Raw genomic sequence first — 19,297 nt, forward strand, 5'->3', positions numbered from 1 at the left:
TTAATAAATTATTATAACTATAAGGCTATACCTCTGAGTCAGGCCTTATCTCTATTTATAACTATTAGTTTAAATAACAGATGGCACCTAATGTCTATCTCTAGTACCAAATTATGGCAATCATTTGGTTTATTATTAATAAATAGGGCTTAGTGATGTTTATATATGAAGCATGCAATGCCACAATGTTGTAAATACCAAAAAACACAAACTCGCTAGGTTACAAATTCTCTGGAATATCAAAATGATGTAAATATAAATCATAACATTTTAAACACCAAAAGTGACTTGCACTTTAAACGTTATGGCTTCACAAATTCAACTTCAGAATACAGCCTCTTGCATGTCAAAATGTTTATGGCCACTCCCTAAACTATTTGCATTTGGTCAGAATTACTCGAGTATGAAGTTTCGTCTCGACGAGATGACGTTAACCTGTGCCGAAATGAGTGCAAAACTCGAATAGGAGGAATGGTTACGTGGGGATATTTAAGCAACAGTAAAAATCAATAACATTTTATTAAGTTCTTGATATAGTAGTCATCTGTAACATTCATTACAAGATTAGAAATTGCTGTGCATAATCTCTTCAATGCTTCTTTTTCTTTTTTTGCAATTTGGATATAGCTTTCAATGGTCTTGCACACAATGCAACACAAACTCCTTTTGTTCTTCATCCGCAATCAATAATCCGTGAAAATCTGGCAATAATTTAACAGCTCTTTCGGTGGAGGCATTTTCAGCTCTTAACTGTCCTTTGGGCTGCTAACACAAAGTGTTGTTTTTCCACATTGAAAGACATTCCTGGAGAAAATTTGTATTTATTGTAGCGAGAAAAGAATCGTCTATGAATTGATACAGTCATTGGTTGTTTTCTCTAAAATGGGTAAGGCCGAGACTCTGCTAGCGTAAAAACCCTCGCTGTTAATACTTTTAATCACGTGGCTGTGATACTTTATGCCGGAACAGGTCGTAAAACGAACGTAAAGCAAGTCGAGCAGTGTTTGACTTTTGACGCAAATATGTCCGTAAAATGGTACCGTGAATCAGTCAGAAGTCAGTAGAGTCTATGTCGTTGTGACATGGCGAGAAAATGGCGGAAAATGAGCTTTTATGTACGTTTTCTCGTGGCTATTTGGGAAAGATTTATCAAAAACACCTGAAAGTATTCATGTATCTATGACAAGAGGTATCCCGATTATAATAATGGATGCCTAAAACACATGATATGGGCAGTCAAAGGAAAATCCTTCAATTTAGATGAGTATATAATAAAAAAGCTAAGTGTATAAGTGCAATATAGTATCTTAAAAATATGATGATAAAAGTTAATATATGAAAGTAAAGATATTATTTTTACATTTGTAATTATAGTACAGAAAAACTCGTAGAATATAATCATTGTCTTTATATCGATATATCACTTATACAACCGTAACTTCCATAGTACCACAAGCTCCACTAGTAAAGTTTTTAATTTGACGTACCGTCAAATTAAAAACTTTACTAGTGGAGCTTGTGGTGGACTAGACCTCCACCACAATCCAAGCGCAAACAGGTCACATGATTAAAAGTATTTACGGCGAGGGTTTTTACATTAGTGGAGCCTTAGCTTAACAAATCAATGAGACAAAATGGTAAATAAAAGTATGCTACTACAGTGAAGAGAAATTAAATTTACCAAATAATTTGCTATCCATTTCTTTCCCCCATAAATCAATGTTCTCTGTTCAAACTGAGCAACATTTTATTTTTGGTCTGAAGGTCAATGGTGTCAGAGAGAGACAACCGTTTCTACAGCAGCTTTAAAGAAGCATAACCAACACTTGTATTTATCTGAAGGACCGTTAGTTGTGTCACTCCCTTCATAAAAGCCCCTAATCAAGAAACAGAGATCTTCATTAGGGGCTTTTACAGATGCTTTGCACTTAAGTCATGGTTTAATGTAAACCGTTATAACAGAGAAATAGTGAAACCTCCATTAATGGACACTGCTACTTAACGAACATTTTCATAATCCCCAGACCCTTCAAATAGGACATCTGTAATATTTACCTCTATATAATGGACACCGTCGTCCATAACCTACTTTATGAAAACACGGTCTCGCCTTCAATATTCTGAAAGAATTAATTATGTATGAAATATTTTAAAACAAAGAATCAGTTCAGAGGATGAATTTTAACTGTAGGCATTGAATAGGGACTGGCTTAAAATAGAAACAGAGGGGGCATGCTGTAAAAAGCCTAACAATATTCATTATCTGTTTGACAACTTAACCAGATTAGTGTTCTGTCACCATTTATCATTATACATATTAACATTATTAATCTTGTCACTGAGAAACCATTAACGTTTCTGAAGTTATTCATTCATTCAACAGGAACTGTAGTACAGCAGTAACAAAAAAGAATCAGTTTCAAGGTTAAGGTAACAGCGTTTTTGATGAAAATTCAAAGATTAAAGTGGTCGGCAAATTGACTCCATAATACAAAGTGTAGGAAGATGTTCGATTTTCTTGCATTTATGATGTAATTTATGATCTTAACAGCTTTGTGGTGGCTAAAGTAATTTTTTATAAATCATTTATTGAAAAAAGCAAGTGTTCGAAAAATTACACCACCTCAATTAACTACAAAGTAGAAAAATCACTATAATGAATTCTATTAGTCACTTAGATCATAAATGACATTGTAAATGCAAGTACACTGAATACATTTCTTACCCCTTGAAGTGGCTAGCAAATTGCCTTTGTAACTCAATATTCAAACTCTCATTGCTTAAACCCACCTTTTTCCCTCCTTCCATTCAGGTTGTTTTTGATGAATTAATAATTAATCAGTGTTTACATTTCATCCTAATTTCTATGTTCCATTTAATTAAAGTATCCTATGCAATCTGTTTACCGTTTAGAATTCAATTAAAATGTGATTTTTACAGCTGAAAAGATAAGTAATATATAATTAAATAATATATTACTTTAGTACACTATGTATACTTTCTGGTATTTTCACATTCCTACTGCAAATTTGATTTTCATAATCCATTGTATTCTTCGCTTTATAACGACCAGGTTAAAATACAATATGGTTGCTGGCACGTAACTCCAAATAGTGGACACCCGTAAATAGCAGACGAACTTCTCGGTTCGACAGTGTCTGCTATTTGGAGGTTATACCGTATCACGTAAAGTTTCCTCTTCACTGATGGATAATTTAAATTCTGACCTCGGGAGAAATATTTTTAGGGAATAAATTGCTCTTTCCATCCATCAAGCTTGGTGCAAAGCCTTATCGCTTTTTCTCAACAGATCACATACTCACAAGCTACAAGATTCACACACTCATTTATACTTATAGTTAGCTTAACCTCTCATATGTTGTAAAATAAAACGGGCAACACTTGTCTATTTGATGACAATTTGCCTCCAGTTTCCTATCCAAAACACACTATCGTTGGGACTGTATGACATGGATGTACAGTAGAGAGTCGTTAATCGGAACGATTTTCAGTCGGACTGTGTCGTGCCGAATCGGACGTTTTTGATACTAGATTTACTTCTAAAGTATAATTTTCATGTTTTTATATTCTTCAATATATTTATTTTGTTTGTACAAAATAAAGAAATAATTTTTAACGATACGATAGCCTCGATTATTATTATAAAAATTTTCGTTAGGCTTAAAATCGACGAAAATTCAACACGAAGCGACACGCGACGGAGAAAAATTTGAACGTCGGACAGGTTAATGTATTTTTTCGTACATAATCGGTAATCGGAACAAATCACTAATCTGAACAACCCCAGTTCCCAATTGATTCCGATTAACGACTCTCTACTGTATTTGTACACCTTTAAACTAACATTAACACAGCTGGAAACTAAACATAAGTTGACAATGCTTAGTGCATAATAACCAATCCAGACCCGAGCAAAGTGCAGCATGTCCGGATGCGTTTTTGACACATTGATGCTCAAGTTGGGCCAACTTGAGCATCAATGTGTCAAAGGTTAATATTTATCAATAACCAAGAAATTAAATAATGACATGTTTTTGAGCAAAAGGAAAAAATATGGGCTGGTGGGCATACAAAAATTTTGAAATTAGAAAATAAGGGACACTTGGTGTATATGTATATATTATAAAATGTCAAAGTTTACATGTCCAAAATTTGTAGATAACTGCATGATATGAAAGTACTAAAGATAACAATATACCTTCAGTACAAGAATTATTCTTATTTGTATAGACATGATGTATATAATTTAGTAAACAATACTATGGCTATTCAGATCACATACACCTGGATAAATAACTTGGAATATAACTTTAGTTGTCAATGATCTTGCTTTATTGACCATTTGTTGATCAATAAAATGCATGTGTCACATATCTGAAAATTTTAACACAGCTTTTACACACCAAATGTATAGACCAGTGTGAGAAACCTGTAGGTTGCATGTGGCCCTTGAAATCCTAATTTGCAGTCTCAGAGTTTTGTCAGTATAATTTTCTTTTCTGACAAAGAACGTGCAAACTATTCTCATCTTTTTACTGGCCAAACTTAAAGTATATATTATTAAATTGCATGTCATTAACACATTATTTTAGTACCAAACATACTGGAGGTTATCAAGTATGTTGGATCTCTGCAGGCTTAAAAAGCTGGCATCTTAAGAAAAAATGCATGTGACCGGCATCCGGAAAAGGCTGCTTGTCACCAGTGTGGACGACGTTGTGTGTCAGCATCCGAAATGTCACACAACCAAAATTTAGAAAAAATATTGATATAAATAACAAGAATTTCTATTAACAAAAAAGGTTATGGCCATTACCTGGATTCGACAATCAAATTTTAGATGTCCTGTACTTTGCTCTGGTGAAGCAGCATCTTATATTTATCAATACCGAGACAATTACCTAGCAATGTCATATCCAGCCTGACAAAAAGCGGGAGTGGGAAGCGAGTTTTTTTAATGCAACATCTGTCTCCATAAAAGACTTTAGACATACTTGAATCCTAAGGGTGGATGCACACGTACGGCGCAGCAACAAAAAGCGATGCTGCAAATGCATCTTTTCTATGCAGTAGCACAAAATTTAAACACAAGTGGAAATCTGTTTAGATTTTGGCACACGCACACATGTTCAAGATAGAGAATGATACCGACAATGCCATTATCCTTGTGTTTACAAATTTCATTTTAAATGGCTCGCTTTATTTAGCTAGAAGATTTTGTTGAATATTTTTGATTAAGAGATATTTTCTTGGATCGAGAAAGAACTGATGTACAAAATACACTTATTCCTCGTTTAAGATCTCTCAATAAATCAATAATACTATTTCGAGTAAGATTTGTTTGTTTTTTCCTTTGAATTAAATTTGTTATCCTTTCTTCTTTATTCTAGTGTCTCAGTTAACAGTATTGAATTTTCTGCCATTAAAACAATGCGTAATTCTATGTTGACCGAGAAACGAACTGTTCTCGGCCAATAGAAATGCATCTTGGTGGCGGCTGCCGCAAAAGACGGTTGAATTCTAACTTCCGCAGCGAAAAAGGCGATGTCGTTCTGCCACTTTTCACTGCCGTACTGCACGTGCGCATCCACCCTTAATCGGGAAAACGGAGTGTTTGTCAATTTTACAAATGGCAAGTTTGGCATAAAGTATTCTTTAACCAATTTTATGATCATATAGAATGCCCAGTGTTTTTAAATATGTAAGTATATTAAGATAAAATTTTTTATTGTTAAATGTAGATTTTAACTAAGATATTTATAATTTTAGTAATCAATTGGTCTCCCTTTAGCTTCAATAAGACTAAACACTGTATTTGATGTTGAAGTGTGATTGAGCCCCAGGCATCCATTATTCCAATCAATTTATTATCCTTTCCTCTTTATTCTAGTGTCTCAGTTAACAGTATTGAATTTGATATTGTTTGTTTTCTTTATAGACTATTCTGATTAAGATGCTCCACAAATTTTCTGTTGGATTTATGTCTGGACTTATTCGTGTGATTAATTGACCCTCTATTTTTTCATTTAAAAACTAATGTTGTGTTGATTTCGAGTTGTGAATTGGAGCAATGTCCTGTTGAAATTTCCAATTGTTTCCTCCTATAATTAGGTTATTGTAGAGCAGTTCCTGGTATTTAAATGTAATAAATATCCTGATGCCTGAGGCATTGATACTAAACCAAACGATCACCATAATTAATCTGGCTATTATTAATAATGAAATATTAAGTAATTTGGTATTAGAGGTAGACATTGGTGCCATCTTCTATCTAAATTAATAAGAAATGGTATCTAATGTCTATCTCTAATACCAAATTACTTAATAATAGCTTGAATAATTCCTGGTATTTTTGAGATTTATGTATTTCCATCTATAATTGTAATGGCAAACAGACCACACCATCAGAGTCCTCCGCCATGTTGTCCACTTGTGCCAATATGAAAATCCGCCGGGACCATCTAAATTCCACTTCTCTCCATTCGAATGTTCGTGACATTTTTTCTTGGCCCAATCTTTTCTAGCTTCCTTATGCTTAATTGTTAATTTTGGCTTTGATTTCATCCTTAAGTATTTAATAATAATATTTTCTTTTGTGCATTTCCATACAGTTATATGAGATAAATTGCAGCGCTGCTCACTGTTCAAATGTCTTGTGGATATTCCATCACTTGTTAACAGCTTGAAAACCCGTCTTTTGTCCCACGATGTCAGTTTAGCATCTCTTCCTGGGTGTCTGATTTGTCTGTAATTTTCTTTTCTCGTAAAAACATTTTGTACGGCATTAACTGATCTATTTATTGCAGCTGCTATGTACAGTACCTTAATGACTTTAACACAAGATGAAATCATCAAGTGTTGTTCCACGAGGCATTATTAATTAATTAAATGTTACTTGAACAGAAAATCAAAAGTCGAGAATACTAAATCAAACTTGAAAAATCGTCGAGTTTTTCTATATCCCAAAAAATTAAGTATACTTATAAATAAATAACATACTGTTCTACATGCTAATATTGTAGATGAAACTTTGAACTAGGCAAACACATAAGATTAACAGGAGCACGATTTTTGTCTTAGTTTGATGTCTTGAATAAATTACAGGACGTCAACTGCGTGAGTCAGATACGGTCGTTTCTCGGGAATCACTGCAAGGGAGCGGGTCCCGAAGGAAAGAAGTTAATCTCCATTCTGGAAGATCCAAATGCTAGAGTGGGTCTTATACTGAGTGAACGGTTTATGAACATCCCTCCAAAAATTGCTCTACCTCTCTACGAAAATCTTAGGTAATTGATATTTTAGTAATGTTGATCAATAAATATTGTTAATTATAATTAAGAGCATCTTTTTCAGGATGGACATGAAAAAGGCTGTTGATAAAAATATGAAATTTGATTTTTCACATTATTTGTTAATAAGTAAGATTTATCGCCAGAAAATGGCAAAGAAAGACGAAAGTATCATTTTTGCAAATGCGGAAGAGGAATTCTTTGCCGAAGTAGGTTTTCGTAAGCTTTTGCAAAGGGTTTGTTTTTGTTGTTTCAATGACAATTTTGATTGCTTTTACAGGAAGCCGAAGTTCAATTTGAATATTCTGTGGCCAACGAATCCGACACGGTAATGATGGGAGGATGGTCCGAAGACGACGGAGAATGGAAACCTTCCCGGAAGATATTATTGATGTCCGGTCCAAAACTGGATGTTGTGATTCAGAAGTTGCAGTCTGAATTTTTGTAAACTGCTTATAAACATACAGTAATTTGTAAAATAAAATTTTTTATTTAGAATTTATATAATTTATATGTATGCAAATGATTTACCACCACAAATAAATATTTTCGTTAGAAAATTATATTAATCTGTGTATTAAGGATTTTTGTTATGTTAACAGTAGGCAGTTTCTAGCAGTGCCGTATCAGAGGCCATGCTGTTTAGTATTGGTTATTGTGTAACTAAGTATTTTAGTTTGAAGAACATTAAGGAATTTGTTCCCTGGAACTGGTGTGAAAATACATTCATGCCACAAAATATATTTATAGTCATCTGTCTATGTAAAATGGTGCATCATGTGGAACCGAATTCCGCCATCCACTTTTCGTAACGTTCGAGATCTTCCTTGCTGACGGATTTGTTTATCTTTCTGATAGCCTCTTCGAAATCTGCGGGGCTGACTGGCAGTTCCAATTCCTCCTTGGCCAAATTGCGAATTTCCTCGGGTGTAAGTCCGGCTATCTTCCGCCGCATTGCCATCATGGATGCATCCCTAATTAAAATTAAGAAAGATTGCAGTATAATAACTATGTGGTGCCATTGTGAGAATGTCTGTAGGTATATTAAGTTGTTGTTGCAATTTGCAAGAATGGATCAGCATTATTGTAATATTTAACATACTGACAAAATAAACAAGTGGGTTTACTTGTCTATCACAAAATGACATCCTCACAGTAATAAGATTACGAGGAAAGAACTTGCAAAAAGCATACCTGCAAACGTTAGTTATGTCGGCACCAGAATATCCATCCAAGCTAGCTGCTATGTCTGTGATATCTAAATCGGGTGCAACTTCCACTTCTCTAAGATTAATTTTTAACAGCGCTTCTCGACCTTCTCCTGAAATGCAGACAAATGTTTAATAAGTAATCTTCCAATCGTCGGTGTTAATAAATAATTCATCTTTTGAAATTCTTACTGGTGGGAAGTGGAATATAGATTCTCTTTTCTAATCGTCTACGCAGGGCTTCGTCAATGTCCCATGGGAAATTAGTAGCAGCCAACACCATTACCACTTTACTTGGATCTTCACTATTACTTGTTATACCTAAAGAGTGTTTATTGTAATATTCATAAGAAGATATTTTATATTTGTGATGTTTTTACTTACCGTCCATCTGAATTAGCAGTTCAGATTTAACTCGTCTACTGGCTTCGTGCTCCGAATCCGACCCACGTTTGGAACACAGAGAGTCTATTTCGTCAATGAAAATAGTACTAGGTGCATAGAATCTTGCCTAGAAACAGATTGTCACTATTCTATTTAAACATCTTTACATAACAAACAATATTAAAGTTTCTGAAAAAGTACCATTTCGAAAAGAAGGCGAACAAGTTTCTCAGATTCTCCTCTGTACTTTGAAGTAAGGGTAGAAGACGAGACGTTAAAGAACGTCGTACCGCATTCCGTAGCTACCGCTTTAGCCAACATTGTTTTACCTGTTCCTGGAGGACCAACCATTAACACTCCCTAAAGTATAAAACATAACAAACATTAATGAAAATAACAACTAACTACAATTAAGAAAATTCTATGAGTGATACAAAAGTTTAACCCTTCTAAATGCTCCAAAACTGAAGTCCTAATCTTTGGAACAAAATACAGGTATCCCTCGTATAACACGATAGTTACGTTCCGAAAAAGTGCCGTGTTTTGCAAATCTGTGCTATACGAAACAAGACTAATGTAAAACATAAGGTTACCATCCAGTAGTTAGTAATGGAAAAAAAAATAGTATGCTTTTGCAAAGAAAAATACGTTTATTAAAGCAATCAATAATTAATTAACAATCACAATTAAAAGTACTGTATTATGCATGAATATTCATTTTAGTTAAATGAGGGCATTTTCTTTATTATAAAGTATCCTCGTCTCGGCTTTTCTGTAGATCTTCATCAGCAGAAGTATCGGCAACATTTTCATATTTTTTTTATCGTCATAAAAATTTTTTTACGGATGACAAAATAAAAATATGTTGTTAATCAAAAATTTGTTCAGTCAAGTACAGAACAACTTTTTTCCAGAATTTGTGTTCGAGTACCGAAATACCACTGTTTCGTTCATTATTTGTACGAGTGATCGTTTCATTTGTAGGTAAGTAATACCTATGGTTAAAAAAAAGTTTAATTTTCATATTTAGTAAAGTGTTATTAATCTATAAAAAGAAAACATAGCGACAGTCTTAAGGGCTAGTCTGAAAGCAACAATGACACCTAATTGATAGGAAAGTTATGGCAATGTTTTTCTTCCTTGTCCTGTCAGTTTTCATTAAACCAAACCTGATGAAAAGCACAAAATAATTTGAAAATTTCAATATTCTAAAATTTATGGGCAAGTTGAAGATGATGTGTGCTTACTTGAATAAAAAAAAAAAAATTGAATAATGAAGTTTATACTTAAAAATTGTGACATTTTGTATGGAGGATTTCACAAATTCTCGATCCGTGTTAAAGCGAAACTGGAAGTAGTGTTGTACGGGGAATATCCCCAATTTTCAAATCATATTAGAGTGACACAGTGTTGTAGAATTACATAATGTATGAGGGATACCTGTAATACATTTTGAAAAATTAAAAAAACTTATTAATTACGCCTTTTGAGATTGAAATGATTCCACTTCTACCATATACATCACCACAGTACATTCACATATGCACAAAAATAAAATTCTATATTTGGTTATGTTTATTAGGGTTTAGGATGGAAAGGATGGAGGAGTAGGGCACTCTCTAAATCATTAAAATGCATTGTCATCAGACTTATATCCTGAAAGTGTCAGCCTTCTATCTTAATTAAAGTGGATGAAATTCGAGTTGCAAGATTTCAGGATGATACAAAGCAAGTTAAAAAAAAAATAAAATTACCTTCCAGGGTCTGCGAATTCCTTTGAAGAAATCAGGCATCCACATGGGCAACACGACAGCTTCTTCCAGCAACCTCTTTGCTTCTTCTAAATCTGCAATATCATCCCAGTGAATATTGGGATTTCTCTGTAGAATGTCCCGTTCCAACATATCTACGAGGTCTCGATCGTAGCCACCACCATCAAATTTTCGTTCTTCCTCCTACATTAACATCAAAAGAGGAAAATAATAATCTACAAACAAATTTCATTGCAAAATATTCAAATGCTGATATTGCATACCTTTTCTTCTTTAGACAATTCCTCCCCTTTACCACCTTTCTTTGCTTTTTCTTCTTTCTTTCCAGCCTTTTCGTTAGTTGCTCTTTTATTACTCTTGTCGCTGGCAGCTCTATTATTGGCATTTCCGGCTTTGTTGCCTCCCGAGGGCCTTGCTGCTTCCGAACGCCTCGGACGAGTGGGTCTTATTGGCGGTCCCGGTCTAGATATATTTTGTTTAATCGTTTAAAACGAATATGAAAATATAAACAGGTGCAATTAAAATCTTATATTTACTTATGCTCCACGGGAGTTGGAGGCGGCCACACATCCGGATCTCTATTAATTGGGGGTGCCCACATGTCCGGATCGATCGAAGGATCGTCGTAAGTTTGACGAGTAACGATGGGCCGGTCGGTATGATTGTCCGACTTGAAACCGTTTAACACCGTCGGAATATCTTTGACTAATTCGTACTCTTGCGCAACTTGTTGCTGAATCTAATTGAAAGTAATTTTGTTAAAATAATATAAAATACACAACAACACAACAGAATCCACTCTCACCTGTTGCCATCTTTCTTTACGAATAGAATCGTTAATTGTCTGAAGTAGTCTATGAATCTGCTGTACAACTCCTTGGTAATAGACCAACGCGGTCTCGTAATTCCCAAGAAGGGCATATTCCCGGCCCATCTTGGTATTTTCACAAATATCGGTAATATTTATACTCATGATTCAATGTTGTTATAAAAACTGCAAGATAAATTTTATATTACTTAATGATGTGTAATGCATCATTTTTACAATTATATGAGAACAAATTTCTAAATTTATACTGAAACACTGATTTATTTAGTTATATTTATATATTACTAATAATGAATGATGATATAAATTTTTAAAGTGAAGTTATCATGTTGACTAGAACACATCTTTGCATATATAGGATGATTTTTAATTCACACAAAACTTTTAATAACTTTTCACCTGAATGAGATGTGTTTATTATAAAAAATTATCATCACAATTCTAATTCTCCAATTGGTGTTTTATCAGTGTACTAATTGGTGTGCTAGCAGAGTTATTAGACTATTTTTCTTCAAAAAGAATGTTACTTTTGCTGCGTATGTTGAATTATTGAAAAAGAAGTTTTATCCCAAAATGCTTATTGGGCATAAACATCATGCTTCGTTTATGCAAGACAGTGCAAGACCTCATTGCACAAAGCAAGTGTTTAAAAGCCTTTACAATAGGTTTGAGAAGCATGTAATTGGATTAGATTATGAATAATATATTGGTGATGTAGAGCCTTTTTATAGCCCCAACTTAAACCTATGCAATTTCTTTTTATGGGTCTATCTTAAAGACAGAGTATATCACAATGCTTCTACAACTATTGAAATGTTGATAGACACAATAAAAAAAAAGGAAAAAATGGTGATTCCAAGAAAGGCTTTTTTAGCATTATTGAGCGTTTCAAAAATTGGTTAAAAACTATTACTGTGAGCAAAGATAGTCATTTTAAAAACCTAATTCATTAAATGGCAATAAATTCTGTATATGCTTTTTAAATTTTCCTTTTATCTCATATAGTTGAAATGTTATTAAAATTTATAAAGTTTTGCACAAAGTAAAAACCACCCTATATGAGAGCAACAATTTTAAAAGCTCATTGACCTTGGCACAAATATGATTTCATCCAATCCAAGGAATCTTCATACAGAGACAACTCACAAGTAAATAGAAACTATTACTTTCAGACAGACACTCTTATTTCACAGTATCCATGTGATACAAATGCCATATATGCATATTAAAACCTAGTTGTTCCACCTCTTGCTTTCTTCAAAGCATTAACCCGGTTTGGAATGGAACAAACAAGTTACGCTACTTGGTCCTTGAAATGTTGGCTCACTTGGCATGCAAACAATCTAAAAGTTCTCCATGGGAGGCAGGCTTTTGTGAATGTTGTTTCACTGTTACAATCCAGCAGGATCCAGATGTATTGGATGACTGACTGGCCTGCTGAAGCTTGCAGATACCTTGTGGTGCCAGCCAATTCCTAGTCTTTTTTGGCGTACAAGGAGAGCTCCATCAGCCACAAACAGAATGGACATTTCATCTGTTGGCTCACTGGAGAATATTGGAAGACGACCTTACTCCAATTTGGCAATGTATTTTTCAGAGTTAATATTGTCTTAAGCATTTTCCAACATTCAGGATTTCTATTTACTAATGTGTCTCTCTCTGTAGATTTGGTCTTTATGAATGACATTACTATTGGGAATTAGAATGTGGTGGAAATGATAAAACAAGCATCAATTCTCTACTCTAGAAAGTTTCTTGCTATAAAACAGTAAGTCCTCAGTTAATATATTTTCATTTTAATGCAATTTCATAGACACTTTTCCTACTATACACTACTATTTTGATATAATAGGTCTGAAGGTCATTATTATCTGCTGTATAAAGAGTTTGCATATCATTATAATGGCATGATAATTTAAATAATCTTAACTTATGCAATGATAATGATAAATTTTTACAATTATAACATTAAATTTGCTAATTTAAATCTAAGCATTATTTATTAATAATTTTGGGACTTGACAATTTTTTAAAATTAATTAATATTTTTAAAAAAATGTGATAAATGGTTTGGCGAAGAGTCATTTCCTTTAATTCACGTAACATATGAAAACATTGCACATTATTTAACTGAGAAATTAGATTATCTAAACAATAAAACTGTCAATTGGTAAACAACACATTCAGTTTTATTAGCAAATTCTTTTGAACTGGTTTGGTTTGATAAAATGTGGCAATGCTAAGGTGCTTCAGGATGCACCTTGGAGGACTTTCTATGGGAAACTACTCTTAGTTAGGTGTTAGATAGAGAAAACTCAGAAAACTCCATTTAGTCAGTCTGTTGGTTGGGCATGTGGAGTTTTCCAGATTTTCCAAATCATTGTAGATAAGAATTATTAATGTAAAAATATCTTGTATATTCCAATCGCTTCATAACTACAAAATATATCAAGAGAGATGAAAATTTCAATTAAATATATATACTTATTGGTAACTATTTTAAGCAGCTAACTACAAAAATATATTTAGCTCTGAATTGTGTTATGGACTATCAAGAAATTTAATGGTTAGATAAATTTTTAACTCAACTCAATTTAGAAAACATCTAGGACAGAAGCACAGTGTGAGATTTAAATGTTTGACTCTCACATACCTGACTAGCATGCCATCAAGAAGACCAGCACGAGCACGTCTCTGGAACAAAAGAAAACAAAGTTGCAATTTCCTACATACAAAGCAAAACCTACAGAAAGAATAAAGACGAGTCCTCTCGGTCAAAAACTTAACAACGGTTTAAGAACGTTTTCTGTATAAGCTTGGAATTATCCAAAGAGAAGTCAAAAATCTCTATAGAGACCACCTTAGAGATGCTCGACATCTCAAAAAACGCAGTAAATCTAGAAGATTAGCACACTATCAATTACACTACATCAATGTAATGTCAGATTCTCATTCAGTCATAATTACCTTTTTGTAAATGTCCGATTGCATTTTAATATTGTTCAACCCTTTACTAACACCGGAAGTATATTACACTTACAATCAAAGGAATAAAAGAATATATGGAGAAATAGCCAAGAAACAACAATTACAAATGATCTATAGCCTCACCAAAGCAGACATCCTAAAAAACCGGGAAAGATCCCCCAGATCGCAACAGAATGTACAGCATATATTCTATCCCTCTAGTGGATAACAGATGGCAAAAAGAACTCGTCTATATTGGTTCTACTAAGCGCTCGTTAAAGACCAGATTAAAGGAACACCAAGCTGATCTACAACACGGAAGGCTCACTACAGCCCTAAGTATTTATGCAACAGATCAGGATATCGAGGCGGAACTCGACAAAGCTAAAATCGTCACAACCACACCCCACCCAAGCACATAAAATGGTTAGAAGCTATGGCTAGTTATAAAATGAGCCACACTAATAAATGCATTAACCAAAAAGAAGAGCTCAACCTATCACCAGCCTGGCAACTCCTCCTTGACAAATATCAGTAATAATTTGACACCAGCGCACAACGGCGCATGTCCATTGGAGCAGAAAGCGGCAAATCTTTCGATTTGAAATTTGTTCTATTTTTTCTGAAGTATTCCATTTCCACCTGAAGAAGAACTTCAAAAAGTCTGAAAACGTTTGTGGGACGATTTTCTATAGGATAAACGCCGGTAACAGGTTCGATTTTCCGGTTTTCGATACAATGGAAAACCGGTAACAGGTTCAAAAATCGCCAGTAACAGGTTCGATTTTTGAACCTGTTACTGGCGATTATTGAACCTGTTACCGGTTTTCGATTGTAAGTGCATTTTAATACATAATAATATCCATAAAGGCAGGCTAAATGGCAAAATGACCAGTTATAAAAAATGTCTGCCTGCCACAGACACAAATCAAAACCACAACATAAACCTTCACAGGCAATTTAACCTAGACACGTCAATCCCCACACATAAGACGACACGACAAACAGCCTCGACAACTTTTAACGGGTGCTTTTCCATCCTTTGACGTCGCAAGACACTAAGTAAACGGTACAACAGAGTATAACTTAAGGACGTGGAGTAAACGCTTTACCGAGCATTCCCTCTCACTAAGAGCTAGAATCTAACTCGGTGCATTGCCTAGTAAATTGGTTTTTTAAAATATTTTTTAATTTGTGGTTTTAGGCCCTTTACCACTCAGAGAGAACAAAACAGGTCAAAGAATGGGGGATACTATTCTTTGAAACACAACTTATATTCTATAAGTTGTGTTTCAAATTTTATTCTGCATGGTATATCTTGTGTTTGTGTTTATATAACTTACCATATTTGTTTTTACTTAAATAAGAGGAAATAGATAGATAGGAAAGTTTGCAGTTTGTATTGTTTAACCAACCAGACCTAATCAATGGTTTTTGGGTAACTCAAAGCTACTGAAGAAAAGAAAGCAACGGTGAGCAATCCATTGATTTTAGTACAAGCAAGCCAATGGTACAGTCTGCTTTAAATAAAGCAGATTACATCATTGGCTTGCTTATCTCTTATCCAACTGTATTAAAACCACTTTATTAAGCAACACACCCAACACTTCAAACATTACAATAGACTATAGTGTGTTGTCATACATGAAACATGTGTTTCTACATAACGCCTTGAAAATATAATGAAACATCCATTATACAGTTTCAAGGCAGTAAATACATACCTTGAAGCTATAATTTGTTTCATGCATTATATAGCTTCAGAGCATCAAATGAAATTAAGATTTAACTAAAAAATCATAAAAATATTGTTATTTTCTGCATTATTTGCCATATTTTAAGTATTTTCGAGTAGATATTTTATTTAAAATGTCAAATTATTTATAATTTTGGAACTAATTTACCAGGAAACACCTGACACAAATAGCGTAAAAAATAATTAATTTTTACCTTTAAACCGTAAACTGGCCTTTTATTTCGTTTCTTCGGGTTGAAAATCAGTTATTTCATTAAATTTCCAAGCTGTAATTGTCTTTAAATTACCAATTTCGTCTTATGTTTACGTTTACTAACTGCTTCGCCATCTTATGGCGTCATCACCCGCACTTGAAAAAAAAAAAAAACTAGTTTCAAATTATACTCGCTAGAGGCGCTTTCAAATCGGAAAATAATGTCGAATAAATTAAATGAATAAAAACGACATCAAATTAAATATTATGTGAGACTAATGTTAAAAAATTTATTAGACTTATTTACGATTTATTTTTTTATTTTTATTAATTAATTAGTAATTTTGAAAAGTTTTTACGAAGTGTCAAATATTGCCTATCGCTTCTCATTCAGAGAAAGTTTTTTTTTTATTTTTATTTCGGAAATAATTAATTAAAAACCTTTCAAAATACTTAAGATTTAGTCTAATATATACTGGTCTCTCAGCTATGTTGTAAAGCAGAGTTAATGTGTCAGGTTGCCGATAGCTGGCGCTCGAGTCGCTTTGCGGCGAGTTGGTTTGTCCATTTGGTTTTGTGGATAGTTTTGCCTTTTTCAATCATTTATATAATTTTTTCTACGAGAAAAAGAAACAACAGCATGCCGAATAAATGTTTTGTGACTGGGTGTACGTCTGGCTACGATAGATGTGTGTGAGGGCACGACTTTGTTCGCTCACTTTAAAATTTAATAACTCTCGTGTCTTTTGTTGAAAATTTCTGAAATTTTGCAGGAAAGTTTACGTTTTAGGAGAATCGATGCTATTAAATTTTGGTGGTTAAATATCAAGGGAGTGGCGAGATATAAGACTGGCGGCTAATTACAGAACGATTCCGTAGCCGTAGTTCTATTTTTACCACAAGATGCCGCTAGTGTCGTGACTTTAGGTAGTGTATACCTCGTACTGTACTGTGTACTTGGAATTTTCTTTTTTTGATATTTTAGCTTTAAAACCATAGTTTATTATCGATAATTGGTTTTGAAGTATTCCTGCTACGTTGCTAAGAAATCGTTATGGAGAATATTGCATTGGATGATATATTAGAAAATACTTGTTATTGCGATAAGCACTTCTCCTCAAAAGGAAATCTATCAAGCATGTAAGATTATTACATAAGCAAGTCCAGGACCGTGTTCAGTAACACAGAATTCTTGCTAAGCATAGTTATGCTGCGATGTTGAACTCGTTTCTAACTACTGCTTGACTCGTCTCACCACTAGAATAATAGCTAGTTCAGTCAGCTTTTTTTATCTATTTTTAGCTCTGCCCATTAAGCCACTCAGAATTCTAACTTAGGTGTTTTGCGTTACTGAACACGGCCCTGGTGGAGGAAAAGACTATATTCTGTCGTGAGACTTCATGTTCTGAAGGATTTTCTACTTCCCTTCGATTACCAGAACATTTGGAGAAAGTACATCGATTTGCCTGTGAAATTGAGAAGCTGAATTCAAGAAAAGAAAACATGAAGGATAAGTAAATGAAATTTTTTGAATTTTGGATTTTAAAAATTGCTGTATTTAATTAATATATCTTAAAATAATTGTTTTCACGAATAATAACAGCTCATTCAGTAGTAAATGAAAATATTATGTATTCGACATATTTCTACGAATGGAAAGCCACAGAGGAATTGAGAACCAACTAAAAATAACTGTGCCATACTGTTTAAAAAGTCATGGAATTTATAAATTCTACTCGTGCGGCTCTGGCACATGGGATCGTGACTATACTCAATTCAGAAATGTATGGTACCTACAAAAAGAAAACATTCAATAACAGATTATATATAAAAATGTTGCAAATGTATAATTTTCAATAATTCTTTTTCACAAAGAAAACATCTTTCTTATGAATAGCTTTTTTTTTTCTTAGCTAACATTCAAATAAATCATCGCAGATCGGTTAAATGAGACTACAAAAAAGTTTACTAATATTACATACAAAAATACAGATATTTTACATATAATATTCCATACAAAAACAATTTAATAGGGTTTGCACTCGATGGAGCTAATGTTATAATGGGAAGTCACCATTCTTTGATTGATTAAAAAATGATTTACCTAATTTATATATTATAAGATGCATATGCCATTCGTTTCACTCGTGCGCATCATACGCGTGTCACAAATTACCTAGGTACGTCGAAGACCTCTGCCACGATATTTACAATTATTTTAATTCTAGCCCAAAAAGAGTTTGTGAATTCAATCAATTTCAGCAATTTTACAATATTAAAGACGCAAAAATTAACCAACCCAAGGACCAACTCTGGTTGCGTCGAATATATGTACGAAGCGGGCTCTTGGTATTTAGTGCGATTACAAACGACTAGATGTCAGTATTTTAAATTTTTATTTTATATAGCGTTATATTGTTTTGTAATATTATGTTCGACGCCGCAGGTTGCCCATCTACAATCAACGCCATTGTGGGTGAATGGCAAACTAAAAATTAGTTAGCCGAACCTAAAAAATAGATTATTTTTAATTAAATCGTTTGGAACATAGAGAAATTATTATTGAATAACATTTTTACTTGTCTGAAATAAAGGAAATGATATAATTGGCCATTAAATCTGTTATGATTACAATCAACGTTTTGGTGGCTGGGTGAAAAACCAGTAACTCGTGCTTCCAAAGATTCATAGGGGTGGTGAATAGTTTCTAGCAACGTAAACAAATGACCAACTTTGTCTGTTTTGATTATTTTTCTCCTAGGATGCTTTGTTTGGGCCGAGTCGGCCAATGTAGTGTTGGACTTGGGTCGGCTGGACTAATTTAACTTCGGCCTCTGGTAGGGCCGGGTAAAACGATAAAGGCCTACACATATATCTA

General features: G+C 33.7%; 2 protein-coding genes across 3 annotated transcripts in view; one reads left to right on the forward strand and one right to left on the reverse strand.

Moving 5' to 3' along the window:
* LOC136981559 (BRCA2 and CDKN1A-interacting protein) overlaps positions 1–7,873 on the forward strand; it is a 22,088-nt gene extending 14,215 nt beyond the window's left edge. For both annotated transcript variants that reach the window (XM_067277877.1, XM_067277878.1), the window contains exons 6-8: positions 7,126–7,307; positions 7,375–7,519; positions 7,591–7,873. In XM_067277877.1, the coding sequence (XP_067133978.1) occupies positions 7,126–7,307; positions 7,375–7,519; positions 7,591–7,758 (495 nt within the window). In that variant the 3' untranslated portion in view covers positions 7,759–7,873. The remainder of the gene's footprint in view (positions 1–7,125; positions 7,308–7,374; positions 7,520–7,590) is intronic.
* On the reverse strand, positions 7,781–16,580 carry Kat60 (Katanin 60). The gene is made up of 10 exons (XM_067277867.1): positions 16,421–16,580; positions 11,480–11,668; positions 11,211–11,413; positions 10,938–11,136; positions 10,657–10,857; positions 9,104–9,262; positions 8,903–9,029; positions 8,711–8,839; positions 8,505–8,631; positions 7,781–8,284 (listed from the first exon to the last, which is right to left on the reverse strand). The coding sequence occupies exons 2-10, from the start codon at positions 11,645–11,647 to the stop codon at positions 8,086–8,088; spliced, it is 1,512 nt and encodes a 503-aa protein (XP_067133968.1). The 5' UTR covers positions 11,648–11,668; positions 16,421–16,580; the 3' UTR covers positions 7,781–8,085.
* Between the last annotated feature and the right edge of the window lie 2,717 nt (positions 16,581–19,297).

This window comes from Centruroides vittatus, unplaced genomic scaffold (genome assembly GCF_030686945.1).
Source record: "Centruroides vittatus isolate TY-2023 unplaced genomic scaffold, ASM3068694v2 contig_767, whole genome shotgun sequence".
Classification (NCBI taxonomy): Eukaryota; Metazoa; Arthropoda; class Arachnida; order Scorpiones; family Buthidae; genus Centruroides; species Centruroides vittatus.